At 41.7% G+C, this 12,485-nt stretch overlaps 1 protein-coding gene across 1 annotated transcript in view; it reads left to right on the top strand.

Moving 5' to 3' along the window:
- Nucleotides 1–12,485, top strand: part of Tet (tet methylcytosine dioxygenase-like) — a 46,788-nt gene that overhangs the window by 23,697 nt on the left and 10,606 nt on the right. Inside the window, exons 2-3 of the mRNA XM_018544918.1 lie at nt 2,116–2,190; nt 10,307–10,534. Of these exons, the coding sequence (XP_018400420.1) occupies nt 2,116–2,190; nt 10,307–10,534 (303 nt within the window). The remainder of the gene's footprint in view (nt 1–2,115; nt 2,191–10,306; nt 10,535–12,485) is intronic.

Here is a 12,485-nt window from a genome sequence, read left to right as displayed (position 1 = left end):
CTCTCTCTCTCTCTCTCTCTCTCTCTCTCTCTCTCTCTCTCTCTCTCTCTCTTTCTCTCCCTCCCACACGAGAGAAAGCTGCGCGGGCGGGAGAAAAGGCCCGAGAGAGAACATAGATATATACACATAGATTTTCTTCGCCGTAGAGGCGGGATCGGATGGAATCGTGGAGGGCCTCCGCCGCCCCTACCTTTCGAGCGTGTGCTTATCGGATGCACCCGAGCATTTTTTCCTCGTTGCCTTGCGAAGAGGCAGGTAGGTTGGTAGGTAAGGCAGTCAGGTTGCTAGGAATGCGCATACAAGGGAATTAGACCATAATCGTCCACGCGTGTGTGCGTGTATGTACATGCTTCTGCCGCGAAAGGGGACGTTTTTCCGCGCCTGCCTTTGAATCTCGATGTTCACTCATCACCCTCACTCTCACCCTCACCCTCACCCTCACCCTCACCCTCGCAAACCAATCTTGACCTCATCGCATGGCAGATTACGCCTGGCTCTTTGAGTGCGGAAAAGTCGTCAGATATTAATAAACTGTTTTCATTGCTTCTCCACAAAATGGCGGTACACAATTATGCAATGATTGGAACTGTGTATATCGATAAAAACTTGAGTGAAAAAACAACGGCAATAATTATGATTCTGATCTAGACATTAATCAATCGCGATCTAGAGTTTAAAAACTTACGTAAATAAAAAATACGATAAATTTCTTAATTCATACTTAATTAGCTTCGTTAGAATAAATTGCGGGCGAACGTCCATTTCGCAGAAGAAAGTTTCTGCAGTTTTTGCTAATTGGAAAGGTACCATACACCGAATTCGTTAGTTATTCAAGCGTTCGGTGTTTAAACTGTTGAAAAGTTTTTTGCAATCCATCGGTCCTCTGTGCTACCCAATGTTTTTTCAGTCTATCGGCAATTTCTTAACTTTACTTATACGAGTATTAAGTAATTATTCGTTTTACTAGTTTTAATTACTGTTCCATTAGTTTAAAATGTTGTGTACTATTTTAACTTTTGCATTTATTGTATTAACTTTTTAATTTCACAGACAACGATTTATTTTTGAATGACAATCATAACAAAAATATTCGCTTTAATTTTTATTTTTGATATTTAATTAGCCACTAATTATGCAATCGTGCAATTAGTATGCATGATTGTATTTTTTAAATAATTTTTTAAAATAATTATTGTTTTCCTTTTTCGCCACACTCGTCGATAAAGATGATAAGCGTTTATTTGCGGTTACCATATGTTTTCGGGGGAATGTATCGTATGTCGGTAAGCACAAATTTTCTGAAGATAATGCAGTTTTCTACACGTATTTTATATAATTCGAATGAAATATTTTTATTATTGAAGAGACAATAATTTTTCACGAAGTTGCATGATTTCTATTGCAACACGGAAATATCATAATTTTTTTCTGTAAATTTTGTTAGGTCATCCCAATTTATTAAAAAAATTTACGGATAAAGCAGTAACGTTATCGACGTGCAATGAAGATGTCGTCTCTATCTTATAGGATATTGAAAATGGAAGACTATCTAAAAGCTTTACATGTCTTCTGTATAAAAACGTTTCATGTATAACCACCGTAAAGAAACCACACATATATTTGTATACGTTCCGCATTTTTATCATTTTATCAACAAAACACGATTACAATGTTTTATTAATTTATAGTTAAATAATAAATTAAATTTCTCAAGAACGTGTGTGTCATCTGCGTGAAATATAGTTGTCAATACAAATGATTAATACTGAAAAGGGTAAAGAAATCGAATTGACAGAAACATCATCGGATAAGTGGCGAGATGATTAGAGGTCAACGATCTTACGTTACTCGAATTCAGATCTATATGCCTTTCTATCCTAGAACAGTTCGAAACACTTTATATACACGGCGCATCCAGAATCTAATCTAACACGCTCCGGCCATGGAAGTTATACTTTTATTACCGGTTCTATTGAACTTAACGAGGTCAATTGAGGCGATACGCCATTGCCTTGATTTTACGATAGCCGAACGCGATGCGGCGATAAACGGCGATCCCGCCGACCATAAATTGTGATCCACCCACGCGTTTAACAGCTCCCTTTTCGTTTTCAGCACCTGTACCACCTGCAGACCGGCGAAGGGGCGTTCCGTGAACGCGGGAGGGGGCGAGGCAAGGGCGCCACGAGGGTGAGTAATGCGTCTCGATTCAATTCTACTTTCCATAATTCAATTCTTAACTTGACAATATAAATGGCACGTGACGTGACTGATAACTGTAAAAGTATACATATATATTCGAAATGGAATAATAACTTATATATTACGATTGTAATAGTAAATTCTCTATACAGAATTATTGTGTTCTTCCAACTTTCAAATCCCCTACATAAATTACGAGGGATATTGTATTATCGTCACGTTGGCTTATTCTCGGATATTTCTGCAGAGCGTAAAGATTCAAGGATAAATTAACTTTCCGGAGCTGGCGACGCCGAAATCTGTAATACAATTGCTAACGCTGGGTCTGTAATTTAATTTAAATGTTAATTAGAAAGCATTAATTATTTTCTGGGAGCCAACTTATATATAATATTAAAGAAAAGAATGAATATTTATATTTTAATAAGAATAATCCAAATTTGCTGCGGTAAAGAAAATTGCATCGCTTAACATTTTTAATAAAGAGATTTTGTTAATTGAAATGGATCGAATTGACCTCCAATTCCGGAGACTCGAAGCTGTAATTGCGCGAGCTGTGTGTGACGCGGTGGAAAAAAATAATTATGAAAATGATTGTCTATCGAAACGGATCGACGGAAATCGATAAATGGTAATCTATCATATATATATTCTTAATTGTCTGAGATGCCGCGCCGTAATGTGTTTAACTCTACTTCGCTCACGCACAGGCCAGCTATCCCTCGGTACCGGCTGTACGGAGTTTCAGAACTGATATTAAGCAAGGTGGTATTGATCGACGCACGTTGCGCCTGTCCGCGTTACTGCACCGCCATGTTTAAAATCCGCTTCTGCCTTAAAGCTGTCGTGCGGACTTGAGCACGCATGCGGCGAAGTGACGGCGCGAGCAACTTTATTTCGTCATCCTTGGGGGCGTTCAGCATTCAATTTTCATTTTCTCGCGAAGACACGGATGTCGATATTCAATTCGATGTTACCTACAGGGATCAATCGTGTAACTTTCCCTCCGAAACGGAAACGTGAAAAGTGAAAATTTTTTCGTATATATGTGTGTGTTCATTCATACGTGCACGAAAATGTTCACTTTTCACTTGATCTCCGTGTTGGGGAACAAGTTCACGCGATTAACCCTCTGATCGTAACGTCATCAAACTGATTCACGATCCAGAATCGAGTTGCTCCTCACTTCGATTACACTTGTAGAGCCTCCCTTGTCCCAAGGCAAGAGAACGGGGTGTATAGTTTCCTATTCTTTTTCGAATTTTCCGTTATTCACCGGGTTTAGCACGTAAGAGCGTAAAGAAATCGGCCCGGCGACCCACACGGGGCCTTTCCTTATCTAATCTGTCAGCATGTGTGGATAAGATATAGCTCCACATTCCTATATTTAATCGCCCTGGTAAAATAAGATAGGGCCACACTTGTATATATCCGCTAAACCCCAAGTTATAACGCGCCTCTCATTTCTTTTTCCTCCTTTAACTCCGCGTGTCCCTTGCGTTTTCTCTTTACGGATCTATTTTGTATGAATCGTCATCGTATCACAACAAAGTACAGCACAAAACGTACACACACTCGTGCGTGGAAGTGTAACGATCTAAAAAGAAAAAAAAATGAGAAGGAGCTACGCAAACGTGACAGCGTACTATGTGTAATATAGTAATAAGACGAGGAAAATCCTTGGCGGGCAAAGATCAGCGAACTGTAAGGAAGGCTTAAGGGTAAATCCGTGAGGCGCGGTCTTTCGAGGACTCGTTTATTAACGTCCCTGCAACTTGTTGCTGAGCGCGTTGCCATGTCGGCCCTTTTGACCTCTTTCAGGGCATCTCTATCTACGTCGGCCCTCTTAACGACGCGACGCCTGTGGAGGGACGAGTCTCTCTCTCGGTCGGATCGATTATCCGTTAGCAATTGAAACTGATTGAAACATCTGTCTTTTTTTCTCTCTTTCCGAATTACGCGAAGGGCATCGAACGGGCAAATTCCATCTCTTTTTTCTGTAGAAACGCCCGGATCAAACCTCGAACCCACTTCGATCGTTCTAAATTTTAAATACGAGAGAACGCTCTGGATAGCCATTTTGCGAGCAATTTGGAAAAAAGACTGTAAAAAAATTACATATTATTAACTCGATTGTATCCATCGCTTAATGTCCTCGCTAGAAGGCGCGCGCGAGCGCTTTTCGTTCCTTCCGATACATAAACATTTCTCTTGACGGCGCGGGCGGCCGGCAGGTATTCTCTTGCCCCACCGTCGGCCGCATTTTACCCCCTCTGTCGTGTCAGCCACCTCCAGTTACAATGACGTGTTGGTGAACCATCCCCTCTCCGTCGTCGTCGTCGTCGTCGCCGCCGCCGTCGTCAACGGCAGCAGCGGCGGCGGCGGCGACACCAACACCAACGTCGACCCTATTGCTCCCATCGTCTACCTATGGAGAGCCATAGCAATTTCGCGACGCAAGTTTTGTTTCTCCTTTCTTCTCCGCGGCCTCACTGTTGGAGCACGTCGTCCCGCCAATACTCGAAGCGTGTTTTTCTCGTATAATACTCCGATATTTTTTTCCCCTCTTATTATTATGAGTCGCGTAGCTATTATGGAAAGTTTAATCTACCTACGCTCGTAAATAATGCTATTAAAATTGTCAGATCTATAATGTACAACATAACGTAGATATAATATTGTTGAAATATAGCATAGTTTGAGTAGTTGGTTGTAGTTCGATATCTTCCAACAGTGTGAGAACTTACGAGAGTAATGCATCTCAAACATTCTCAACTCGGAATGATTAAGCGATGTAATAAGATTTTAGGCCGTCGAATATTGTTTGACAATATTAAACAAAAATTATTTTTTTTTTTTTTCTAAGACCGTGATAATGTGCGAATAAACGCAATAAACTGGAAATAAAGGTCCTAAACGATCAAGCTGAATCTCGTTAGTGCTTCAATAATTCGGTGTGAATTCTTTTCCTCATTTTCAAAAATAAATCTGTAACTAAATTTAAAACCATAACTAAAAGTCATCCTGATTTATCATAAAATCGATGGTACTCCATTTTCTCTTTTTCGAATATTGAAGAAATATCGGATACAGTTGAATACACTTAGTTAGCTAGGAACGCCAGCAGACAGTTGAAAACGCCAGACTAAGAGCCGTAAAAAAACAAAAGTACAGAAAGAGAGGGAATGGAAGGACACGAAGAAGAGCGGGGGTCATGTAAAATCGACACGAGCGTGCACGAGCGTTTCCGAGTGAAGCGAGCTGTTCTACATGGAAGAAACGGCGCCGTGTCGTTGCTTCATGATGGAGAGGTAGAACCGCCGAAGCTTGTTTATTCGTTCGAAGATGTCGAAGAAGCGGTCAATGGTGACGCGGTCAGGAGTTCAACTTGGAATAGCTCCTGAACCCTCCACAAGATATAATTACGAGACAGTAATTCGAAACGTAATCATCCCCGTATTTTATCATCCTTAAACTCCTTCCTCGGAATACGATCGAAGATTTATGTGAAAAAAAAAAAAAAAAAAAAAATGGTATCTCGCTGATATAAAAGATGTTACACGTATCGAACATTTGATGGGGGAGGGGAGGGGGGGAGAAGGGAGACACCCCCCCCGTGATTGAATCCTCCTTGGTGAAACTTCCGGTCGTTGCAGTACCGTCATGGCAGAAATCGGCGCGTCGCGAGGAGACGCAGGAATTCGCGATATCGCGCCGCGATAATGGGGGGCCCCCCCCCCCCCCCCCAGTGGGGAGATAAGGGGAAGCGAGTCGTGGGAGAGAAACAACGAGGCACGACCGCGCGCACACCCACACGTGCGATTGCGCGCTCGTGCTCGCGAATAGGGAGAGAGACGAAGAGGGAGCGTAGAAAGGTGGGAACGCAGTCGGCGAGCGCGAAGAGGCGCGAGAGGAAGAGGAAGAGGCAAGAAAGAGAGAGAGCGGGGGAGAAGGGATGCGAACGAGGGGGACGAGGGGGGCGGCGGCGGCGGCGACGGGAGGGCAGAGAGCCGGAGGAAAAGGGAGAGGCGTCTCATGGGAGTTATTCGGCGGATCGCTCCGCGACCAGAGTGATCTCTCGTGAGTGTTGAGAGCGATCGATACGATCGGATAGTTGAACAAGTTCGAGAGCGCGCTGGGTTTACACGCTGGATTGTATTCGGCGGGTATCTTCTCCGGTGGGAGAGCCGGTTTTCTGCCACGGATTTCTCGCTTCGCTGGTGTGGGTGCTGCCGGTGTAAAATCGACGAAGAAATCGCGCGCGGAGAATAAACGTAGGGTACAGAGGACATATATGTACATGCATACGTAACTCGGCGGCTTGTACGCGCGGAGTCGAGTGATCCCATTCGAGTTTCAAGTGCTTCCAGACAAGATTTTAGAGGAGGAGATTGTCAAGTGTGTTCACGAGGCACTGGGCCGTAAAGAACGTTGTCGCGAAAAGTGAGTCTCTTCCATCGATTTGCACGATGAAATGTTATTTTTTTAATTCATCTCTTGGCATGGAAAGTGCGCAATTGGCACGTGTTTGGAGCGCACTTCCACCACCAACGCGTTCCCGCTTTTCTCTGACCGGCCGGCAAAACTCGACGAATCGTACCCCCTTTTTTTTTTTTTTTTCTTTCTTTCTTTACGCCGTTTCTCTTTTATATTTATTAAATTAATCGAGAAATCGACGAAAACAGGAGAATCTGACGATTATTTCGTCATCGATCTGCCGGTCGTATTTTTATTTTTGGACAACTTCAGAGGCTCGAGGCGATAGCGTGAATTACGATGTCGCAATACGATTCCTTCACGACGTGTACAAAGAAAAAGAAACCGGATGATTCATAAAAAGCCTCGAGCCTGAGCTACTTGTATATGTGAATGCGATGTTAAGCGATAGCTCATATATATTTTTTTCTATTCAATGTCACGCATAACTCTGTTATATAAATCGCGAAAAAGTTGTAATCGGATTCGAAACAAAACTTCGTCGCTTAATTGATTTAGTCGGTACGTAACGCTCTCTGTAAATCAACTTTATACAAAGCTGCAGGCTTAGATTACGTTATCGATTGTTGTCAAAGTTGATTTAATACAATAGAAAGAAATATGAGAGCCAAGAGGAACGAGGTTATAAATTTAATGTATTCGCTCTTAAAAGGGAGAACGATAATTATATTTTTACACTGTGCCAATGTAATTTATCAGCCAAGAGTTATAATATTTGCTTATATAAATTCATATAAATACAAATTAATATATAAATAAAAAACAATTAGGACAAATGAAGCACAATATTTTATTTGTCCTCAATTATTTCTATCCGTATTGATTTTTATTTTTATTTTTAAATTTTTACGCGATGTTGTAACTATTTTCTCTTAGCTGGTAAGAAGACCGTAACTGAAACTATTGTTCTCTATATTTTTTAAGAGTGTATACGTTACTTTCGTAACAGTCTTATATACACATTTATTTGGTCCTCGTAATATTTATTATTGCTTTACAAGAATCGGGCTTTTATCCTATTCCTTAATACACAATTCAATTTCTGCATAAATTATCATAATGAGTCGCTGCAAAAGACATGTATGGTAATTCCAACACTTCGGATTACATAAGACAATGTTCGGCTGGTATATATTCACATAAACGCGACCCTTGCGCGGCAAGGACCAACGCAGCGCGCCGAGCGCGAAAACTCGACTTCGCGAACTGCGTTCTGCCGCGGTTACGCAAGTCGGCATTCGTCTATCGTGTTCGCGGAATTTAGGTCAAACGACGTGTCCTCCGCCGCACTATCGGCGGTCCGACGAAACGTCACGAATTCCGCTCGTTTATTAACTTTTTGCTGTTCCATCGCGTCGCGCGCGCGCGCGCTCGCAATGGCGCGCACAAACCAGACGACGACGGCGATCAAGGTGATCTATAACGGAGAAAAATATACGCGTTGACCTGCGAGTAATGCGATCGATTGAGCGGAGTTACTCGTATGAGGCGCTCGGGAAAGAATAAAATATCCACTGGCTCGTTAGGGCCGTACTATTTGCAGAAATTTCATTAGGGTTTAATATAAACGAGAGGAGAATCGTCCAGAATTTCACACTCTAAATTTGACATCGATCCTTGATTATAAAAGAGATCAGCAACTATTTCTTCTTTACTCTTTTCTATAATACTGTCTCTTTATACATCATCTCGTGTTGTATATTAATATTTTACGTGCGGACAGCTTCTAAAATAAATCGCTGTCGAAAGTCGTGTCGCGTTGCATAGAATAAAGGAAAATAAGGAGAGCAACGAGAGACGCGAGTATCGTATGTACTTATACTTTCATTTGGCTTAAGTCAACAAAATGTGAATCACCACGAGTGGAATGGCCGACGCTGACGTTGAAATCGGTTGGCGGCGGCGGCAGCGGCGGCGGCGGCGGCGGTCGGTCAATGCCCACGCGGCAGCCACGTGGTTTGACAGGGCTTCATGCCCGATTATTTCCAGAGCTCTCGGCTCTGGAATACGAGCTCCGTATTAATTGGCAATCCAAATCTGTCAACATTTGCGCTAATCTCGACACGATTAGCATCGATAATGAAAATTGTCACTGTCGATGAGAGGAGTCCTCAAATGTGTGAAAACGTTAACCATGCTCGATATTGCTCTCTATAAGTTCGTGAGAGTGGAATCCTCGCTCTAAAGAGTGAAAACTGGGTCAATCTTGGAAAAGAGTAACTTAATTGTTAATCTTTAAAGGTATAAGATTTTATTCCGCAGAGTGACGGTTCACTTAAAAGTTTTTTGACGAGTGCATTTTCCAACTCTTGTCGTAAAATAATTGTATTTAATATTTATAATGTAGTAACATTGGTCGAAAATGAAGCGCGAAGAACTGTAGAGCGGGAATCGGGTTCTCTCCTCTGTCTTTCTTTGAATCTTGAAAATTCTACGCGCGGATGATCCTGGATAATTGGCCGTTCGCCCACATCTGTATGAGAAGGTGAATCGTAACAAGATCTAAAATAAGTAGACGATGAGAGAGTACCCGCTAATCCGAACCGTCTCTCTGAAAACGGTCAGCCGTCTTGTCTTACACTTTGCTGATCGATGATTGACATTTCAAAGAAATCCCATCATTCCCTTTTGGATATATTCAATGAAGGTTTATCGGCCGAACGTACCTGCATAAAAGCGGCAGCTTTTTCCATTTACTTCTTTCCTTTTATTTGTTTTTATGAAAAAATAAATCTCTCTCCAGAGTTACAAACGAGGGAAATTTTTTATAAAAGGACTTACAACCGTGATTACATTACGTCTTTAGGATCGCCTTTGATTCTGAACGTTCAACGTTCTGTGAAAAATAAAAAGAGCAGTATTTTAATATTTTATTTTTTACAACGCGGTGCATACGAATGGAAATTTCGAAATGCTGATCCAAGCAACTCCCTGGGTGACAAATGTTCCGCAAAGGAAAGAACTCTCCTTGCGAGCTCAGCGTAGGTCCCACTTGCCCCTCCTCTCTCTCCATCTATTTATAAATCGATGTATAATATAATGTATATTTGATGTCGTATAACGAATTTATAGACGCAAAGACGATTTTGATGCTTGATAAAGCCTTGAAAAATTGGTTATGTCATAGCTAGTCAAATTCATAAAGGGAGACATTTGTAAGGAAACGGTGATCAGCTTAGTTGACTGTGCTTGTTGAACTATGGAAACCATTTCAGCCGCCTCGGCCTACTTAAGCCGTGTCGTTATTTTTAGCATTAGGGTCACCACTGCCGTACAGCTAGCTTTAGTACCATCCTTTCTTCCTACGATTTGTATCTAATTTTCTTAAGACCCTTCGCGACTCGGAACATTTTCATGATATTGATTTCAGTCATGCATTCAATCTAAAATTCTATCAACGTACATTTAGATCAAGTAATCTTTTTTGCACAGAGATTTACACAAGATTTTGCATTATTCAAATATACGTCATGTAAATTAGTTTCGGAATACATCTGTACTAAAAATTTTTTTTCGTAGAATTTTAGTGTATATATTGTAAGAGTTTTCTACGAGTTTCTTATTATGTGGAAGACACGTACAAATTAATTCGACAATGTTGTTGCAGAATTACCGGAAAATTGCACGGCAGGTCAGCACACCTGATAACGCACCAGCTGGTCTCGGCAGCCCGCAGGGTGGTATTGGCGGTTTGCAGCAACAGCACCAACAACAAACGCAACAATCTTTGCACCAGCCCGATCCCATGCAGCAAACCAAGGACAATCTCAATCCCGCGGCGAACCAACAAACGGGCGCTCTCAGAAACGGCAACCCGCCACCTGTCGTATCCATGGTAAGTTTTGAACCTCTGTATTCGAATTGTTTACATTACGCGAATAACGATAAATCTCTTCATCTCACGTTGTCTGTTTTATTATAATAAATATTATTGCGAAATAAAAACTCAAACATATTAGATGTGCCAAATTTGCATCTGAGACACCGATTAAGAAAATTCGTAAAATCGGAGGTCTTATAAGCCGCCATTCGTGATCGATTCTTATATTCAAGACTTAGTATCTTAAATATTATTAAATGTTATATACAATCTTAAGATTTCATGAATCACAATCAGAGAGCAGTTAATTTTTAACATATCTTGAGACATTGTTTAGAAATGGTCTCGAAATAAGAACAGACTACGAATATCGGCTTATGTAAGAAGACTTTACAAGGATCACCTTATAAGGATCAAAGCGGGTCGGTTAGGACATGTAAGAACAATTTTAACGTTCGGGAAGCGATGTTGTGCTCGCGACGGTCCATGACTGCAAAGGAATCGACTGCCGAAATAGCGGCGTAACATGGAGGGCAAGGGTAGACTACCGGCAGACAGTGAGTGCGGGGGCGGTGACCGGCCGCCAACGCGAATCAATACCCGCAGGAACAGGAACCACCGACCTACCGAGAGAGACGGAGAGAGATAGAAGAGACGGAGACAGAGAGAGAGAGAGAGAGAGAGAGAGAGAGAGAGAGAGAGGGAAAGAGGAGAACGACGTATCCCGGGGACGAAAGGAGAGAAAGAGAGGAGCGATGAAAAGCGAGCGGTATCAAGAGGTGGAGCAGAGAAGTAACGATACGATAGAAGGCAGGCAAGGGTAGCCGCTCGCGTCGCAGAGGTACGCCGGGGTAGACCATTCCTCGCGCGATTCCTGTATGGAGATTCTTTTAATACATATCGTCCCGTTTTCTTCCCGGCTGCCGATATTTAATATTTTAACAATTCCGCTAGAATTGCGTTTCAAGATTGAAAATTAAATTTTGGCGCGCAGTTTGTAGGACTGGATGTGATTCTCTCTGTGTGAAATCTTCAAAATGGAATTTAACTCTAAAGAGTAAAATCTCACTCTCGAAAATTGACGGTTGAGCCAGCTCTTTTTCAACGCTGGCTCAATTGTTACTCTTTAGAATTCGATTTTAGAGGGTAGTACACACATATATACAATAAATTCACACCGCGCGCGAATTGTTTAAGCGCTAAAAATTGACCGTTTAGGTTCTTTATTTATTACATTTGTATATTCACATTCACGGTTAAAAGATACTCTTCGTAATATTATTAATGACTCTTGCCATTCTTTTTCGTCCGTGGTAACGATTGTGGATCGTCGAAATAATGACTGGTGCTAGGACACGCAATTTGGACGATAAATGAATCGTTTTGCAAACCGCCGTCCGTCTCTATGTGACACGTGAAACTCTCTCCATGTGTATTCTTTAATGAAATAAATTATATATCGATACACGGATCCCCAGACTGTTGCACGATTCGTGATTCGAGGTAATACGAAATTCACAATTTGCTATTCGTATGGGATTTGCGAATAGTGCAAATGGACATATATTTGTCGAATTTGCATTCGCCGTTTACCATTCGTGCCAGTTCGCCAGCGAAGCGGTTTTATCGAAATCAAAGGGCGCGAATCACCACGAATCGCACATAGTCTAGCACAAGCTTAAGAGGGATAATGCACACCGCGCATTGCGTCGGCGATAAAAATTCGTGATCTTACAATTAAAGTGCGTTTTTTTAACGTCCTCTTCATCGACGCGAATCTTTTTTTCCATACAGCGTACGTTGAATTTACCGTCCACTAACATAGGTGCTCTTCAGACAAAAATCAAATTTTTCCAGCAATATTGCAGGAATGTCAATGTTATTTTATAAGTTAGTTCGACTAGGCTATGACACGTAAAAGACTTAACGAGAAGACGTAGCACTGCCAACGTGAAATATTTACAAA

Source organism: Cyphomyrmex costatus, unplaced genomic scaffold, assembly GCF_001594065.2.
Source record: "Cyphomyrmex costatus isolate MS0001 unplaced genomic scaffold, Ccosl1.0 scaffold474, whole genome shotgun sequence".
Classification (NCBI taxonomy): Eukaryota; Metazoa; Arthropoda; class Insecta; order Hymenoptera; family Formicidae; genus Cyphomyrmex; species Cyphomyrmex costatus.
This window is presented reverse-complemented; position numbering and strand designations above follow the sequence as displayed.